General features: G+C 37.9%; 1 protein-coding gene across 5 annotated transcripts; it reads left to right on the plus strand.

Annotated features, from left to right (window-relative positions):
* Positions 1-410: 410 nt before the first annotated feature.
* PPDPFL (pancreatic progenitor cell differentiation and proliferation factor like) lies at positions 411-16926 on the plus strand. 5 transcript variants are annotated; one of them, XM_010708868.3, is made up of 6 exons: positions 412-561; positions 10939-11097; positions 12779-12860; positions 13711-13800; positions 13893-13992; positions 14397-16926. In XM_010708868.3, the coding sequence occupies exons 2-6, from the start codon at positions 11083-11085 to the stop codon at positions 14407-14409; spliced, it is 300 nt and encodes a 99-aa protein (XP_010707170.2). In that variant the 5' UTR covers positions 412-561; positions 10939-11082; the 3' UTR covers positions 14410-16926. The 5 variants fall into 5 exon arrangements, with proteins under 5 accessions (XP_085077195.1, XP_010707170.2, XP_085077193.1 ...); XM_085221067.1 differs by having other exon boundaries at positions 432-574; XM_085221068.1 differs by having other exon boundaries at positions 446-561; positions 10956-11097.
* The last annotated feature ends 2273 nt before the right edge of the window (positions 16927-19199 follow it).

The following is a 19199-nucleotide window of genomic DNA, read 5'->3' on the forward strand; positions in this document are numbered from 1 at the left end:
GAAACACTGCTCTTGATTCCTGTCCAGGCACTTCTAAAGGCCAACAGTATCAAGCTTGCAAGTTATAGAGGACTGAAGCTAGTGCTGAGCAAAACTTCTTCATTCTGAAAACTCACCTGACTTTTATCTCTCTCTGTTACATTCACTTTCTGATATGCAGAGATATCTGTCCCCAATGGTGACTTATAAGAAAAATGAAGATATGATGAAAAGATGTTCTTTTTAAAAATTACCTCCTAAAATTTTGGTTCAGTATCTTTCTGACAGACCTGAAAGGGTTTCAAGTGGGTTGGTCAAATATCATGTGGCAGCAGTTTACCCTCTCAGGTTGGCAGCAGCTGTTGCATTAACAAGTGAGGACAACCTGTGATTAGTGGCTGCAGGACTGTACTTTACCCAGGGAATTGATAACCACCTTCAATTGCTGACAGCAGTTCATTTTCTCCAAGGTGAAGGAGTGAATATGAGCCCTTGTATCCGATTATAAGCTCTTCACTCCTGGCTGATCTGGAAGAGCTGAGCTGCTGGAAAATCTAAAGAGAAGTGAGATGAGCCAAGCAGGTGAAATTTACAGGTTGCATAACCCAGCTGTAGATATTTCTAGACTCTCTGAATTCATATACCCCATTTTCTGCATCTGTGCTGAGACAATATACAAAAAGATTTTTTCCTTCCAACTTTCTTTGATCACACAAGCAATCAGAGCATATTTATTGGTTAGGTAAAGAGTAGCAAAACGTAATAAGTAATGACACAGACTTGAAGCCTTGGTTATTTCTTACTGCTCTACGCTTTTTATTTACTGAGGATATGTGGAATTTATCAGATAATTGAGCATTTGATTCTGCCCTGAATAAAGCTTTGCTTCTACAAGCACAGAGTAGCCTAAGACTCTGCATGTCTCATTTGTGGATGGTAATTAGATTTTTAAGTATTTAATTGGACTTGTACATAATTACAGGTAGCAAAGATAGTGTTTTAAAAATGAATTTCCATTTCCAAATAAGTTTGCCAGATGGTCTTACTTTCATATTTAAAGCAAGTGTACACTCACTGTGCAAATTTCTTGTCTTACATACTTTTTCAAGAGAAGTAGGACTAGATGTGAAAGGGTAGTATCTTTTAATTTCTTTAGTCTATAGTCATTTGCTCAGGCTATCAATGATGGATCCAGTTAACGATAGTAACTGGTTGCATTTTATATACAGTTGCATTTTATCTATGGTCCCACTCAAACATCCATTTTACATGGGAAAGACTGGAACCAATGACTGGTTCCTTTAGTATAGTAACAAGTAATCATTTAATGTAGTCATTATTATCATAGCAAATTGTAACTCTTGATCAACAGCAACAGCTCCTCTTGAGCTGACAATCTGCAGGGAACAATTTTCATTCCATTATCAACCGCAGTAGTAGTATTGTATTGTTAAGTATTTTTGTTCAGTATTTTGTTTTTGCTCAATGAAATAATGAAATGTATGTGTAAAAAGTCAGAGCCCTTGAAATCCTTGATTTTGTTGTCCCTGATGTCCATATTGCAGATGATACACTTCCACAGCAAAGTCCCTAAGGAGTCAGGATCACAAGATGTGTGCATTGTTGTTGCTGTGCATTGCATAGTTTATAGATTACAGAATTTCAAATACAGCTTTGTACATTTTTGGCTATGACAGTCTGTGTTAAGTTTTAGAGAAAGCCATGCGAAGGAAAACCTCATAGTGTTGTGCTGATATGTTTAAAGTTTAAAAAAATATTGTTTAAGAAAAATTTTCTTTTGGTAAATTCTGAAATAACAGTTCCCCAAACATGGAAGAGATTTCAGAAAACATGGTGTTTGGGGAACACCCTAATTCCATTATAGAAGCATTACTGTACCCAGTTGATACACAAAATGAAACTGAAACTGAAAAAGACAATTATGTACAATTTTGCTTATGAATACTGAGTGATTAATTATTCTTAAACTACTTATTCAATCAGCTTTTTCTTTTAAATTTTGTTTGATTTTCATGTTTATATAAACTGGTAGAACTGTAACATCATCACATCTTACATGCAGAAAAGATAATTTTCATTTCCTCAAAATTATCTAGGTTTCCTTGTATTTGGCAAAGTTCACATATTACAGTGGCTCCTGTAATAGAACAAACAGATTATCAAGCTTTCTTTGTGGTACGGAAGGGATCACCTGTCTTCAGTTTGCAACACTGTAAGCAGAGTAAGAAAATAAAATTTCTCTGTACTAACTCAGAGCGTGAAAAAGGACAGTCTTAGTCCACCTTACGTCATTTTGGGTTTGAGTTTTCTTTGGTTTGGACAACATCTATTTTTTATAATCATACTGTTCACACCGAAAATATTTTATTATAACTTTCTCTTTTTAGTTTAAAATTGTGATGTAACATTGAAAATCTGGGGAGTTCTCTTCAGAAATTCTATAGATACAGTCAGCTGAATGAAACTGTAGTGGAACTATGTTAGAGGTTAGTCTTGATCCCTCCAGATGACCATTTTTTAAAAAAAAAAAAAAAGGTTGCCCAACTAAAATTTCACTCTACGTGTGGAGTTGATCTGACAATGATCTACTCTGTTTCAGGCTGGAGTTGGAAACCATTTTAGCAAGCAAGTATAGAAAACTTAGTAATCGCTTTGACAAAGTCTGCTGGTTTCGTTCTCTGGCATGGTAGCTTTTTTTTTTTTTCTTTCTTATCCTCTCTATATGAAGGAATAGATTAATTCACAAATTCTTATTTTCTTTGTCACCGAGCTGTGCTGCTGCCTATCACAATTTGAGGGGTTGTTCAGCTTGTCAGTTCAGTCAATTTCTCCAAGTTTCCTTCAGTCATTTCCTTTGTCTTCTTTGAAGAATCATTCTATTTCAGGTCATTTAAAATTGAGTGGTGCCAGGAAACTGAAAAAGGTTTAACAGTAATCTTGTTCTTTTTGTATCATTCTCCTGCACAAGACAATAAGCCTCAGATTTTCAACCCAGATGTTTATTCAATACTTATCTTTTCATTTTCTGGCTAAGAGTCTCCAAAGGAGGCATCTATGACAGTCATGGGCTTGTAACTCAATTTCTTTGCAGAAAGAACAGTCTATAAGATTTAGAGGCTTTCAAAAAACCGGAATTCATACATTGGGTTGGTCTGACCATCTCTGAACTCTGAATTCAAATCTGTATGACTTTCACTACCAATTCTGCTGCATTTGCTATGTCTAATACTTTGAGACAGTTAATACATTTCGATCCTCCAAATGTTGCCACAAGATAGACATATGTCCTATTTTATATCCTCCAGGACATTACCAAGTGTTTAACAATCAGATAATTGTTTTTGCTCTTATCAGAATGAGTTTCACCTTGTTTCTCCAATCCAATAGGAAGTTTGAAATGTTCTATATTTACTAGCTATCGCACATTAGTGGCTTCAGCGGTCTTCTATGATTTTGGTGGTTTTGGCAACAAAATTTTTCAAAGGGAATAGATTTGATTTTCACAAATATGAGAAGATGGGAAATAGGAGGAGAGAGAGAGGGAACAAATCAGTGTTAATCCTAATCTGTGATCTCACGCATAAGAATTTCCTGTACCTTTTCAGTTGCTGCCAATTCGTTTTCTGTCAATTCTAGTTTTCTGCCAAATGTCAATTTCCACACAGAGTGCAAAATGCTTTCCATTTCCAAATTTATAACAGATCTGTTGAATTTGAACTCACTCCAGTAAGTTGCAGTTAATTTAAATACATCACAAGCAAAATGGAAAGAAAGATTTCACTTAAGCAGAGTGAGGTAAAAGAGCACTGTCCTTCTGGTCAGATCAGACTCCTTGTAGATGAGGCTGATCCTTGTAAAAATCATTTAACAAATGCTGTAGTTTAATAGTATGAAGATAAATGACAAAATGCCTATTGTTCATTTTCATTTTACTGGTAAACTAGTGGCTAAACATAACACTTTGTACAAGATATTGTAATAAGGAATATAAAAAAAAAAAAACCCTATCAAATGAGGGTAAAAAGGAAAATGTAATTTAGTTGTGTTATACTTCGCCTACACTACTGATTGTATTTTGTAGACCCTTGTCAAATTTTTTGTTTTCCATATTGGGTAAGAAAACCTACTATGAAGCTGAATACTAATACAAGTACAGTTGTGTTTCTGACATAACAGTCCTCCATGCAGACCTAAGTTCTCATTGGTCAGGGAAAAATATAAGAAACTTCTGCAAGGCAGGCAAGGAGACAGATGTTTTGAGTCAAGTAGCTGTATGTAGTCTTCTGCATTAAATTATTATTAAACAGAGTTTAATAATTCGGAGAAGAGAGATCTGTAGTATGAGCCTCTCAGATAACTTCCACTAGAAGCACATCAGTCTAATTATCCATTTTGTTGATTCTACATCATATTTGATATGATCAAATGGCATTAGACACTGTCGTCATTTGGTATGATTCAGTTTCAGTAGATAAACATGATGAAAGTGTTAGGTAACCCAAGAATAATGAGTAAACTGTTTCATCTCCCTCTAGTACATTTCATCAAGGAGAAATCAAAACATTTCTCTGCCTTGAACAGAATCATTCTCCCTCTTGTCTAACCAAAAGTCTTGAGATCTTGGGGCCTGGCATGCCTGAGAAGGATGCCTCTTTGCAATGTTATATAGTCTATATTGCCTAAACAAAATTTCAGGTTCATAAACATAATGTCAACTTGGCACCACACTGTTTTCTTCTTTTCTGAAAGCCTTTCTTATCCTTTTGGAGTTCTTCTCTGCTCTTCATGCTGTTTTCTAGATTTGGACCCTGACCTCCCCAGGAGCTGGCTGTGCTGCCTTGCAGCCTCAGGTCATGCAAGGAAATAAAGCCTTTGGAGTCCAAAATTAATCATAAAAACAAGAGAGATCAACATGCCTTCAATTGTTCAAACATGTTTATTCAAACAGGAGAATGGAAAACTAGGTCAAAGACCAAACCCAAGCAAAACAAGATAGGAAAAAACAGCACGCACTTAAGATACACAGTATATAGCCAAACACAACTTGATAAAGCAAGTAACACACAAACCATATAAAAAAGATTTCTCAGGCATAAACATGTGGATGCATAAGTGAGGGGACCTGAGGAAGGTTATCATCTTCTTTCCTCAGATCCAGTAAATGCTGTCAACTGTTCCTTCTTTACTGTTGAGACGGCCCCTCACTACAGAAAAGACACTGAGGCCCTGGAGTGTGTCCAGAGAAGGGCAATGTAACCGGTGAGGGGTCTGGAGCACAGATCTTATGAAGAGCGGCTGAGGGAGCTGGGATTGTTTAGTCTGTAGAAGAGAAGGCTCAGGGGAGAAATCATTACACTCTACAACTTCCTGAAGGGAGGTTGTGGTAAAGAGGGGTTTGGCCTCTTCTCCCAGGCAACAAATAGGACCCAGGGCCGCAAGTTGTACTAGAGGAGGTTTAGGTTAGACATGAGGAAAATCTTTTTCTCTGAGAGTGGTTAGGCACTGGAATGGCCTGCCCAGGGAGGTAGTGGAGTCAGCGTCCCTGGCAGTGTTTAAGAGGCATCTGGATGAGGAGCTACGAGATACGGTTTAGTAGCTTGTGGTAGCAGTGGTAATGAGAAGACGGTTGGACTAGATGATCTTATAGGTCCTTTCCAACCTTGTGATTCTATGATTCTATGATGCACGGGTAGTTGGCATTCTGCTGGAATGCTGGGTATTTCTTGCGTTGGAAAGTATTCAGCTTGTTTGCATTTGAATTTTCATGGGGGCAACTTGAAGTATAATGTCTGTAGGTCATGTCTTGGCAATATTTTCAAGTAGGACTAAGACGAGATCTAAAAGGCTCTCAAAGAAACTCCTACTTTGGCTCTTTTCACTATTTTGATATTAGGGGAGGTGTTGTCACAAAAGTAGGAAGTGGCAATGACTATTTTCTACATTTTTTAATGCTGATATGCTGGGTATTTCAGGCAAAACACCACTGCTTGTCTGAATGGGACTGTGTACCAGCTTTTGCTGTGCTACAAGACTTGACACTGAGATTGCAGACGCAGCTTTGCAGGAGCCTTGCAAAAGTCTTCCCACTAACAGTAACTGTGGAGATGGAAACAGTAACATGAGAATGCAGTAAACAGCTGTGTTGTTGGACTTATTGGTTATGGAGCTGCACAGTGCTTTTGTTTCCAGAGCACACTGTGCACAATTTGAAATTGTACCAGCCCTGATGTGATGTATCAGTGTCATATATACAAATTCACTTCTGATGACTGGAGTGCTCTAAAGGACTGATGAGACTTGAAGTAAGAAGGACAAGATCATGCTTCATTGCACTGTGGTGCTACACAGCTTCCTTCTTTGCCATTGTGTTGCATCTCAGGAAACTCTAAAATGTGATCAGCAGGGAATTCCATCTCTTACCTGTTAGAGAAGAGAAAAATAGTATGGAGAAGAAGCATCATAGTAGAAAAATGAGCCTGAATGAGGCTTCCAGGTCCTCTGATAACATGGCATTCACTAAACCAGAGGACATTTGTCACTCACATGGAGATTAAGCCCCCTTTCTTGTTCTCAGGCATGAGTAATCACTCACTCTAGCAGAATGAGTTCCTGTAGCAGTGTGTGATTTAAAGCTTCCCAAAAGCTGATGTGTGAACAATTTAAACACTTGCAGGACAATTGTATGGGCTGGACTAAAGTTTTTTTCTTACGTTATCTAACAGGAAGAAATCTCTCCAGCACTCTAACCACCCTCACTGGACTCAGAATGATGTTAGCTCAGGAGTTCTTTGCAAACATGAGAAAAAAACTTCTTCGCTTTGAAAATGACAGAGCACTGGAACAGGTTGCTTGGAGAGGTGGAGTCTCCTTCACTGGAGATACTCAAAACCTACCTGGACACTTTCATGTGTAACCTACTGTAGGGAACCTACTTTAGCAAAGGTTGGGCTAGATGATCTCCAGAGGTCCCCGCCAACATCTACAATTCTGTGTTCTGGAGATAGAGCTGGGGCAAGGGAACTTGTCACCACCATCAAAAAGGCCACGATCATCTGACAACATGGCATAGCTGCCTCACCATATAGGAATCTCATAACATAGCCTTTCCTGATAGTTTGTTCTAACCTAACATACATGTATACTATTTTTGGCTTCTTAAATCTGTAACAGTTCTTTGGTGCTCTGGGCCAGACCTGTTGCTAGATGAATGGGAAATTTTCCAGCTGCAAAATTGTGAATATGTGCTTCTTGTTCACAAGCTCCTTGAGGTTGTTTTTTTTTCCTTTTGCACCTCACACTGCTCTCTTCTGAGAATTTGGCTTGGTGACAAAGAAACTAGCCAAGAAATGAGGATGCCAAAAGTATTATATCTCAGTGCTGAGGAATGGTGTCTCTATGGTACAATAAATGATAGGTTATCAGTACCTTCTAAAATGTCTTTGCAGAGCAGTGGAGATGTCAGGTTGTGTCCAGTGTGGTGAGACTGAGGCCATGCTACTTGCACGGACAGAAAGAGAATAAGTACAGAAATTAATCATAGTAGAACCTGTGTGTATTCCATGCTTTGGAGGCAGTCAATGCTATGGGACTTGAGAGCAAAATCAGAAAAATATCAATATATCTTGTATATAGAGATACAACTGTAATATCAGAAGACTGTGGGGAACAGTCTTCAGCAAAAATTTGATGTGCAGCTCAAATGTATATTTGAATTTCTAAGAACTGAGTGATATGCAGTGAATTCCAGAGTTTGTGTAGTCCTCCTAATTGCATTTTCATACATTCTTTTAAATTAATGACAAAGTGCTTCCTAACATTATTTTACTGCATCTTCTGTGAAAAATACATTTCATGTTGCACTGCTCTGTGTCTATATAAGAAGATAAGAATCCATAGTAGTTAAAGTGAACTTAGTTAATATAGTTGTTCAGTACTGTTTACAGCAATCAGAAAAAGTAGATAAAATAAATGCAATAGAGTATATATTTGAACCAAAATTTTAGGACTAGAAGGAATGGCTTCAAGCTGCACCAGGGAAGATTGAGGCTGGACGTTAGGAAATACTACTTCTCTGAAAGAGTTGTCAGGCACTGGAATGGGCTGCCAGTTAGGTGGTGGAATTGCTGACTCTGGAGGTGTTCAAGGAATGTTTGGACCTTGTGTTGAGGGACATGGTTTAGTGAGAACTATTGCTGATTGTGGATGGTTAGACTGGGTGATCCTGTGGGTCTTTTCTAACCTTGGTGATTCTATGATTCTATGAAAATAGACAAAGATACTGAAATCCTCAGGGATATATTGAGGGGTATATTAACATAGGTATATTAACATACCTATGATTCAACTTCACTTCATTCAATTACATTCAATTTACTTGCATATTCTATTTCTTAACCCTCCTCTTCCCCACCCTCCCCCCTTCTTGTGATACTGGAACCTTACAGTTTTTTCTTTGGAATACTTGAAAGATGAAAAATTCATATGAGGCCTTGAAAATGTAGCTTGCTGGAAGAATTAATCAAGCTTTTGCAGCTTGTTTTATCTGGCTCTAAAGAAAAACATATCTTAATTAAATGCTAAAATAAAGCTAAAATGACACACATTAAAATGTGTTGGTTTTCTTACAAAGATAGCATTCATTGAGACAGAGAACTGAAAGAAGACAAATGTATAACTTTTAAAAACTTGGTATATTTATCTGTAAGTGCACAAAGTTTTATCAACAGTTTAGCAACATATGAGGGCTGCTCCAAAAACAATGCCTCCCATTTTATTATGCTTGCCCATGACATCAGAGGCAGATGTTAGTGGTATGGCAGTAGAGGTTGAACCTTCCCACCAGTATTCCATTACATGTTATTGCCTTGTGACAGATGGCAGCAGAGGGGTAGTCTGACAGAATGGAAGTGTATATGAAGCAAAGGTGTGTCACTGAATTCCTCCATGCTGAAAAAATGGCATGCACACCCACTGACATTCATTGATGGTGCAGACTTCTAGGAGCCCAGCATGCTTTTTAAATCGCTGTTGAAAATGCATAGCTAATGATGATGCCTATTGTTGAAAAATAGTGCTGTGTAGCTGAGAAAGTGCTCTATCAAACAGTGTTATTGTGCTCTTTGCATCTGTTGTAGTTTCTATGGAAATAAGTAGGAGGCATTATTTTTGTAGCAACCTAGCATAAAGTATTTTGGCAATTCCATTTACAGGTCAAAAAATGTGTCTTTCCTACTTTTGTTGGCACTTCAGCCAACATGCATAATTCAAAAGTTTGCTGCATGGAGTCTAAACTTTAGTATTTACTCTTTTGGTATCGTCTCAAGGGATGTACTAACTTACCAGGAGACTGCTGTGGTTTCTTAGAAAAAAACAACAAAATAAGACAAATACTTCTATATTTTGCACAAAGAGAATGAATGTCACAAAAATATTAATTTCCCTTTGATGAAGTATTTTTTCCTTAATATTAATAGTAATAACAAGAAAATTAAGGATTAAAAATATATTTTTTGAAAAGTGCCAAAACTGCCAGTGAACAACTTCTTCATGACTGAACTGTTGTTAGTAGAGAGCTGATGATTTGCAGTGGTGCCACCCACTGCAAATTCTGCTTTTGCAGTTCCTTCTGTTCTCAGTCTCTCATCAGCAGCTCTATGTCTCTGTGTCTCTTCTGTAGGTTAAATATGATAAAAAATTTCATTCCCTTGCTACCTCACAGTCTGCCGTTTAATTCTTCATCAGCTCCTCAAACTATCATGTTTTTGATAGGCCACATTTCCTGTATGGCTTGCAGGGATACTTGAAGAGTAAAAAAAATGAAGGAAAAGGTAAATGGTGGCCCTGCTCCTTGGAAACAGCTAACAAATCCAACAGGTTTTGATAATTAGTTTTAGCACAGTAAAGGTTCTTTACATAATGGAGCTACTCCATTTCTTTAATGCAGTTCTCCTTATATCCACTCTTTTCAATATCTGTCAATAGTAGCATGCAAAACAAATTGTTGAGACAGTGAATAACTGGAGTTATTGAAAGACGTGCAAAAGACATGATCTGAAAATTTTAATGCACATACTACAAAGTCCCTGCACAGGGAAATCCATTCTTCTCACGGATTCTCATACCATTAAATTAAAATCCAATTCCCTTCAAATAAAAGTGATTTAAAATTTCAGTACAAATTTGATTGAAAAGGTAGTTGTGGGCAGGCAATGAGATTGGACAATTAAGATGTGTAAAATCTGCTCTTCCAGAAGAAGAGCAGGGGAGAAGGGAATACTCTACTTCATTTGACAGAAAATACACCTTTCTTTATATTTGTGTGGAAGGACACTTTCACTGAAATTGTTCAGTTCTCTCCAAACATTAAAGCCAATACCTGTACAGTCACTCAGAGGACATAGCTTTCAATTAATGCTGTACAATCTCAGATGTTACACTACTCTTCCACAAGGTTAAGTAACTAGGAAAATTTTTAAAAGTGGCCACAGAAGTGAGTAGAATAGAACACCCAAAAACAAGTTCCTGAAAAAGATGGGCTTTGTGCTCATGTATTCCAAGAACTGAAAGAGTAGCTACGTTTATTAGATAAACCTTTTCTAGCAAATAATTTACAGGTCAGCTTCAAGGTCAAAGTAGACTGTTCTTTAGTTTTTGTTGTTGTGGCTGAGATGTCTAAGAACAGGTCATACCAGGTAATGTGTGGGATTAAGTGGGAGGTTTATTCAGTTAATTTAATTTTTAGATCCAAGTTATACATTTCAAAGTATCCATGATTCATAGGATAATATATAATTCAGTGTTTGGTTTATTTTATAATTATGCACACACAAATGTTAAAGGAACAGTTTTTAAGGTCACAGTATTAGTCAAAAGACAAAAATACTCCTTCTATAAATCCGTTTTTAGAAAGCTTGTGATTACATACCTTTCGTTTCACAGGGTCTCTGCCTCTTTAGGCACAAAACGTGGATACAAACTGAAACTTGTGAAGCGAGAGAGATCTTAAAGGACATTCAATAGGACTTCTACAGTGTTCATGACAGAAGCTGAAGAGCCAGTAGTGAATGCAGCAAAGGCTTCCAAATGAGAAAAGAACAGGTCAGTGTTTAAAGCAACTGACTGCTGTCCTGAAAGCTAAATTATAACCTTGCCCCTGAGTTTGTAATTGATGCTACGTGTGTCACGTACAATAAATTTATCACAGATGGCCCCTAACCAATTTTTTAAGTCTGGTAAGAAGCTAATTTATCGATGTACTGAGTACTTAAATCTGGATCTGAAGTCAATGAGAGCTGTAAGTGGGTAAATGAAGTGTGGCATAGAACTAAATTGTTACAGAAAATCAAGTCCTAGGCTTCTCTCAAATAAGACACCAAATCTTTGTGGATTCTTTTCACTCCTTTGAATTTCAGAATTCCCACTTGTTAGCTTAAAAAATATATGTAGGTTGCCCTGAAAGTAGTTCCTCCCAATCGTTTCCATGCGAAATGCTATAGAAAAATTATACACATGTATCCATGAAGCAAGCAAAAATTTCACAGAACTGGTGATTGTTGGTGACGTGGTACAGGAGTTTATTGCCCACAAATAAAACAAACCTCAAAGTGGGAATTCATAATAAGACAGGAAAAGAGGTGACTGATAGAATAAGTTGAGAGCTGAGCTACTTTCAGACATTCAGAATAAAAGGAGCTGCAGCCACAGGTAGGGACACATGCTTTGAATGGTGTATCAAAGTACCTGTAAAATGTTCTGTGCTTTTGGAGATTTTTCACATAACAAGATAAACATAAGAGGTAATTCACACATATGCTTGTTACCACCTAAGCTGCAAACCATTTTCTGTTTCAATCTTGCAGTTTTGACAAAGGTCATCCTTCAGGCTTTGCTTAGGAAAGCCTGGGTTCTGACAGGAGGTCGATGGGAAGGTCCAAGAAAGCATATGGTGCTGTATGCTCACCTGGCATGCCTGCTGTATGAGTCTGATCCTACAGGCAGCCTCCCAGCAGCATTCTTATTCTCCTTACAAACAGGTGAGGAGCTGCTGTTAACTATGTCCTTATCATCTGAGATAAGGCACAGCACTCAGGAGTCAAATGAGTCACAGTAACATGGGATCACACGCTGCCCACGGCTGTGTCCTTACCCACAACTCATGTTACAAAAAAAAAAAAAAAAAAAAAAAAAAAGATGCAGTGCTTCCTTGTGGATCAGGAGTAGTTCAAAGAGCGCAGATTCACTGTTCACCACTCTGAAAAAATCATAGAATCTTTAGAGTGGGGAAGGATCTTTAAAGGTTACCCAGCCCAACTTCCCAGCAATGAGCAGGAACATCCACAGCTTCATCAGGTTGCTCAGAGCTCCATCCAGCCTGACCTTAACCATCAGGTGAGGTAGCATAAAGTAGGGCAGATTTTGCTATGGGACAGGGTTGACAAATACAGTACAATAGTTATGCTTGTGCATTTACTTATGGGAAGAAAAAAACAAACACTTTTTATACACTGCAGAAAAATGCTCGGAGGTCCAGGGCACCCCTCACCTCCCCAAGCCGTGCTGTGTTCCACTCGCACCCTCGGTCCGTGCTGCGGGTGCTGTCCCTGGCGGGGACGCGGGCGGGGCCCGGCACGGGGCTGGCGGCAGTGGGGTAGAATGACCCGTCCCCTCCCGTCCCGTCCCTCTGCCACGGGGTGGGCCGCCCGCGACTCATATAGGAGCGCGGATCGGGACCCGGAGCGTCACTCGCTGCGGAGTGAGCGGCCCCGTGTTTATCTTTCAGTCCGAGAGAAGCTTTCTACTCGCTGCCATGGCCTCGGTACCCTCCGCCGGATGCCTCCTGGCCAAGAACCAGTACTACCGCAGTAAGTGCTCAGGGCCCGGCAGCCCCATCAGGCTCCGAGTTTGTTGCAGTAGAGAGGGTTAGAAAGTCTTTCAGCTGAATGAGCTGGAGGCAAGAGCAGGGTTTTGCTATATGCGTATGTTTAGCTATTATTTTTATTTTATTATTATTTGCTTGGGGATATATGTGGTTTTGTTCCATAAAGGAACTGCAGTTTTAATGAGTATTTGCTTCTGGTTATTCATATACACTTTTTTTGCCTGTAGAATTGTTCATTAAGGCTCTGCAGTATCAATCTTTTTATTATAAACTGTGACATTGACAGAGCATTAGCTCAACAAATCCTGGCTTCAAGCTATACTTTATTTTGCCTTTGCAGGCTTAGACAGAATGCATAATCAACACACATTCTTGTTTCTGTATACATGAAATACTTTGAGAGTGCACTCGGTCTGGTTAAGATCCCTTAGATAGCTTGCTATCCAATAGTGCAAGGATGGTACTCTTAGTTGTATCACAATGGAAAGTACATAAGTTTCTCTTTTTTTTTTTTTTTTTTTTTGCACTTGATTACTGAACAGTGTATATGTGATCATCATAAGGCACATCACTGATTTCAGTGAAAGCTGGACAAGGACATCTGAGTGTGTTTTCAGGTGATGAAAGATCAATTTAGGTGAAAGGTTTCAACCGAACAACCATAGCAAAATGGCACATAAAATATTTAAGTCACATTGTAGCTAACTACTTGTTGCTGAGCTTATCTTATCTTTTAGATTGCTTCCTCTGAGATAGCAGCAAGTCTGAGAAATTATTGGCATGGAAATTTATCCATCTTTTTCATTAAATATGTCCTTCTTTTCCGTGAACAGCAAGGCAGAACTCGGAATCCAGTGTTTCTTCCAGCTCCTCCTGCTGTACCGATCCTGTGAGTGTTGCAGATCAGGACAAAGCATTTCATGGTATTGCTCTCTGCTTTCAAATAGTCTTCTCGATTTCACCTGTTTGTTACTCTGTGAGAGTCTAATGGTGAGGGCTGCTTCTCTTTCGGCAGGGTTACCTGAATTACTCGATAAATGCTGGTGGATAAAAAGCTTTTTCCATTGTGAACCATCTCCGCCAACTGTTGGCAGAAAAGCACTATCAGCAAGCAGGTGAGTCCTGGTTTTGCAGTGATGGGGTTAATTGACTCATTCCGTTTTTCCTTTGGTAAAACTGTTACTAAACAAGTCATAATCGGCTAAAACGGTATGGAGGCACAATGCTATTTTGATGACTTAAATAAAAGATTCTGCAAATGTATGGCCTTAGAAGCTGCCCATGTTTACATTTTAAAAGCTGAACACACACTGTATGTTATGATAGGAACTATTACTGTCATTTGTAGCAATAGTTATTTAATCCTTGACCCACTGCACTTGTACTCCCGTTTATGCATTTCTACTTAACTTTACATTAAAAAGTTAATATGAATGAAACCAAAACTTCTGCAGATAAATACTTCTGCAAAAAATATAATAACCCTACACCTAATCTTTTTGAATCTATATTTCTGCAGTACCAACAGTTGAATATGAAAGCAAGCTGGATTACTGTCTGAGATACTGCGTATGGACTTATTTTTCCAAGAGGCTTGGGATCTTCTGAGTGTCTGGGTTCAGCTGCAAGAGGAAAACAAAACCTTTAGGAGGGACGAAAGGTGTACTTTCAAAAGATGTCAGTAGCTTAAAAACTATTGTATAATGGACATGTCGATGGCTTACCTTCTTCATTATAGAGTTGCTATAATTTTAGATGACTCTAATGAAAGTTACGTGGATTAAATATCCTGATGACTTATTTGGATACTTAAGAAAAAAAAAAAAACAACGGTAAGATAGTATAGGTTTAAAAGTATGTGTATGGAATGACTTTGCAATAGGTGATACTTACCTGAAGTTTTACCTGTTAAGATATCAGCTATGTAGACATTCACTGCTGTAAACACATCACAAACGGATCAATCCTACTCTATTGTGTATATTTTCTACATGCTGTTCTGTATCAGTTCTAGGCATCTGAGTTAAAGGTTGCTTGCTAATAGCTTTGCTTTCGGAAAGCCTGGTTACACAGAGAAGCAATAATCTGTTTGCTGTGTTCCAGCTGCATGTGTAGAGCCCAACCACAAATACACAGATACTCTTTTCATTCATATCTATGCACGTTCTTACTTGAGGACAGAATAGCAGAGACAGGGGTAATCTTAATGGACAATGACATCTTCCAAGCAGATGAGTAATCTTAATCAGGGTTGATATTCACAGCCCTGTTTTACTTTCAAATTACCCTCATCTTCTTTGCTGCATTTGAAAGACCTGCTTGTTCTCAAGTGACTAATTCTGTCAGCATTCACTGCTGTCCATCAGTTTAGTTTGAAGGGTGTAAGAGCTGGCAAAATATTCAACTCAAAGTGATAACATTAATGTTAATAACAAAGTCTGTCTTTGTCAGGATACATGCTATTGAAATATACTGTAGTATGTTTTCATTTGGTCTTCATCACTGCAAAGCAGTGATTGTTTGTTCTACTGGGGATGGCCAAAATGGATCAAAGGTCATAGAAAATAACGTATTTGGCTGGATGACATCACCTCTGTGTGTTTATCTGTGCAATTTTTTTTTTAATGTACCATCACTAAATCTACCTGGCCTTTGTCCATCACTGGATGAAGCAACAATAGCAAACATTATCAATGTAAGTGTAATTTTTTTTTTTAATTATAGATTAGTGGTTGTCATGGTAATGCTTAGAACTCTGAAGTGTATCAAATGACTGCTTTGGTTTTGGTGTAGGGAATAAATGTTTGCCCCATGACAACAGAAAAAAATGCAATGATGGAAATATAGTTTCAGGAATCCTCAAATCGCTTTGTTACACCTTTTTCCCCTATCACCATTGTGCAATTTCATCACTGTCCTTTTTCTAAGTGTACAGAATGAACTATTTTTGTGTTTGTTTGTTTGTTTGTTTTTAATAAGTATTTAATCAGTACTTAATTTGGCTTATTTTGGGCCTTTAATACAAATGGTATTCAGTGCTTGTGTTGTGCTCCGTGGGTAGTTTTCTGACTTATTTTAATTATGTGAAATAGGACAATTCAGAATTCCCATTTAAAACTTAATGGAATGCCTTTCTTCCTTCAGCCACTTTAAACTTCGATGTGAGATGAAGACAAGAGGGATGGAAAATGTGAAAGACACATTTTTCTATAACGACACATTTTAAAGGAAGGGATTAGCAATCTCATACTACTGGTTTCAGAAGGGTGATTGTGGCTCTTTCTGAAGATGCTTGAAGCCACAGAGGAAAGAAATGCTGCATCCCTTGTTCTCATGAGTAATATAGGATTCAGAAACAAAGACATGAAAAGTGCAGTGACAAGTTTCCATATTGCTCTCTGAGCTTAAACTTTTTCTGTCCTAATCTTGTCAGAAAGTAAGGTGCAAATGCACTGAAAGTGTAAAGGCCACAACCAACCAAGCTCCCCTTTTGTTTTTGACGGGAAAGTTGGAGAAACAAGAGATCATAGAATAATATAATGGCCTGGGTTGAAAAGGACCAATCATCTTGTTTCAACCCCCCCTGCTATGTACAGGGTCACCAACCACTAGACCAGGCTGCCTAGAGCCACATCCAGCCTGGCCTTGAATACATCCAGGGATGGAGGGTGTCACCACCCTCTGTGAAAAACTTCCTCCTAATATCTTGCCTAAACCTCCCCTGTTTCAGTTTAAAACCATTCTCCCTTGTCCTATGTCTGAATTCATCTGCTTAAGCTTCTATGAAGGTCTATTGGTGTAATGGTAACATAATGATGGAAAATCCTACTCTGGAGCAGTGCCCTCTTGGCATCTTCATCATCTTCTGCCGTGATCAGCCCAGCTTTGAAGTGGTACCACTGCCACTTTCTAGTTATTAGTGCCAGTTCTTCAAAGTGCAGTTAACCTTCAATGGATCAACTGTAATTAATAACATGCCATGTTACTTAATGACAAATTGCAAAGAGGATATGGAAAACCAATACAATAAAGAGCTCGCTGTAAAACCACCGCATTTTGTTATATCACAGTAACAAAGAAATGTCAGTTTTCTTGAATGAAATGTAAATATTATGTAATTTTGTTGGAGGACAAAACCAAAACTTAAATGATTTAAAGATAAGTCAGAAAAGAAAGAAATGTAAAGGGGAAATTACACTCATATAACCTAAGTCCAGTTTAGAATAAGGAAAATGAGAAAAGAATAAAGTGATTTGAATACCTCATCAGGGTAAGACAGATACAAATGTTAGATCAAGAATTATTTGTAATAGAAAAAGATGTTTTTCTGCTGTTAGGAGGTCTATAGGTAATTCTGTTTTGATGAATTTAAGCTTCACCTGGAAAAAAATAAGTAACAGTGGCAGTGTGTAAGTAGTAAGTTAGACCCAAATTTCATCACAGACTTAGGAACACAGAGGTGAACCTGAAAAAGACAATTTTGCCCAAATGCATTTACAGTAGTGGATTCAATAATGGGATTTCATTTCTTTTCCAAAAGGAAAACATAAGTTGTAATCTATTAGTATATTTTCATAGCCAAAATATAAGACAGATCCTATTATGTGTTTTGTTTCAGATCAAGAAAGATGAAAACTTCCTCTTGAGCACATTTAGAGGGATAAACTCATTATCCTGCATCAATTTCTCACATTTAATTATGTTCTCACTAATTCTATCTTATAAAAGTAATATTCTGGTTTCTTGGCAAATAATTATTCAGTCTCCATTGAAGGCTGATTCATGATAGAAACCATCTCTGTCTGCTAAAGAGATTTTGTTTCTTGTATATGCATATACATACATACACACACATATAAATAACTCATCTTAGATACTATAGAATATTGTTTTTAAGTATTTGGAAAATTTGAATTCTGTAAGGACAAAACATGAAAGAGTTTTTATACAGAATCACAGAATCACCAAGATTGAAAAAGACCTTCAAGATCATCCAAACCAACCATCCACCTATCACCAATAGTTCTCACTAAATCACGTCCCTCAACACAAAATCCAAACATTCCTTGAACTCCTCCAGGGTCAGTGATCCACCACCTCCCTAGGCAGCCCATTCCAGTCCTTGACCACTCTTTCTGAGAAGTAGTATTTCCTAACGTCCCCTGAGCCTCCTCTTCTCCAGACTGAACAATCCCAGCTCCTTCAGCTGCACCTCATAAGACTTGTGCTCCAGACCCCTCACGAGCTTTGTTGCCCTTCTTTGAACCTGCTCCAGGGCCTCAATATCCTTCTTGCAGTGAGGGGCCCAAAACTGGACACAGTACTCGAGGTACCGCCTCACCAGAGCTGAGTACAGGGGAACAATCACTTCCCTGTTCCTGCTGGCAACACTGTTCCTGATGCAAGCCAGGATGCCATTGGCCTTCTTGGCCACCCGGGCACACTGCTGGTTCATGTTCAGCCAAGTGTTCATGTTCATACTAGAGTGGTGGTTTACAGATTCCATTTTGCAATGTCAAAGTGGCTAAAATTTAGAAGAAATATTACAAAAAGTGTGTTTTCATTTTAAGAATTTTCTCACTTGATATGAGCTAAGCAGAATTTATGAAAGCATCACGTTAAATACTGTCACACTATATAGAGCGTATGGACAACAGTAAGGACTATAGCTATTTCTTAGAAATGAGAAGTTTTTTTTGTATAGTAGCCAGTTTTTTTAGAAGCCATAATGATAAATAAATTCACTTAAGGAACAGATTTTCAATAAAAGAAAGACTATCAAATCAAGTTCAATTTGAGTTGTCTCAAATAGATATTTTTTCTAACATATGCAGCAATTACAACTCAAATAAATAATGCAGTTTAGCATTCATTTGTAATTTCCTGAAATTTTCATTCCTCTTTGTGACATCACAGATTCTTGGAGTTTTAACATACTTACAAAGCCTATTTTTATTATTTTGTTCTATTTATTTGTTAACTAAACATTCACTATTTCATCATGAAAACAAACTTGATTTTAACCCCACTTCTCAAGCATTCTGTAAAGGGAAAGGTAAGCAGGATTCTTTCAGTCATTTCTATCAGGATTAATATTGTTTGCAAAGCATCTCTTGGCACTGCTGGTGACTGTGAAGACTTTAGAACATGACCACGCTCAATGCCTCTTAAGTTATGGAGGGCCTCTGTCATATGTCATTTTAAGCTGTTCTTGCAATAGCAGATATGAAACTTACTGTATACAACCCCTGGAAGATGTGATTTTGTAATAGGAAATGACTATCACCCACAGAGAAGAATATCAAATCAGTATACTGAGAGA

The sequence above is a fragment of the Meleagris gallopavo genome, chromosome 3 (assembly GCF_905368555.1).
Source record: "Meleagris gallopavo chromosome 3, MGAL_WU_HG_1.1, whole genome shotgun sequence".
Taxonomy (NCBI): Eukaryota; Metazoa; Chordata; class Aves; order Galliformes; family Phasianidae; genus Meleagris; species Meleagris gallopavo.

Bases quoted from the DNA above. Each gene is read 5' to 3' on its own strand.
- PPDPFL (XM_010708868.3), top strand. The intron at 12,861-13,710 runs GTAAGTGCTCAG...TTCCGTGAACAG, and splicing joins CAAGAACCAGTACTACCGCA to CAAGGCAGAACTCGGAATCC. The intron at 13,801-13,892 runs GTATTGCTCTCT...CTCTTTCGGCAG, and splicing joins TCAGGACAAAGCATTTCATG to GGTTACCTGAATTACTCGAT.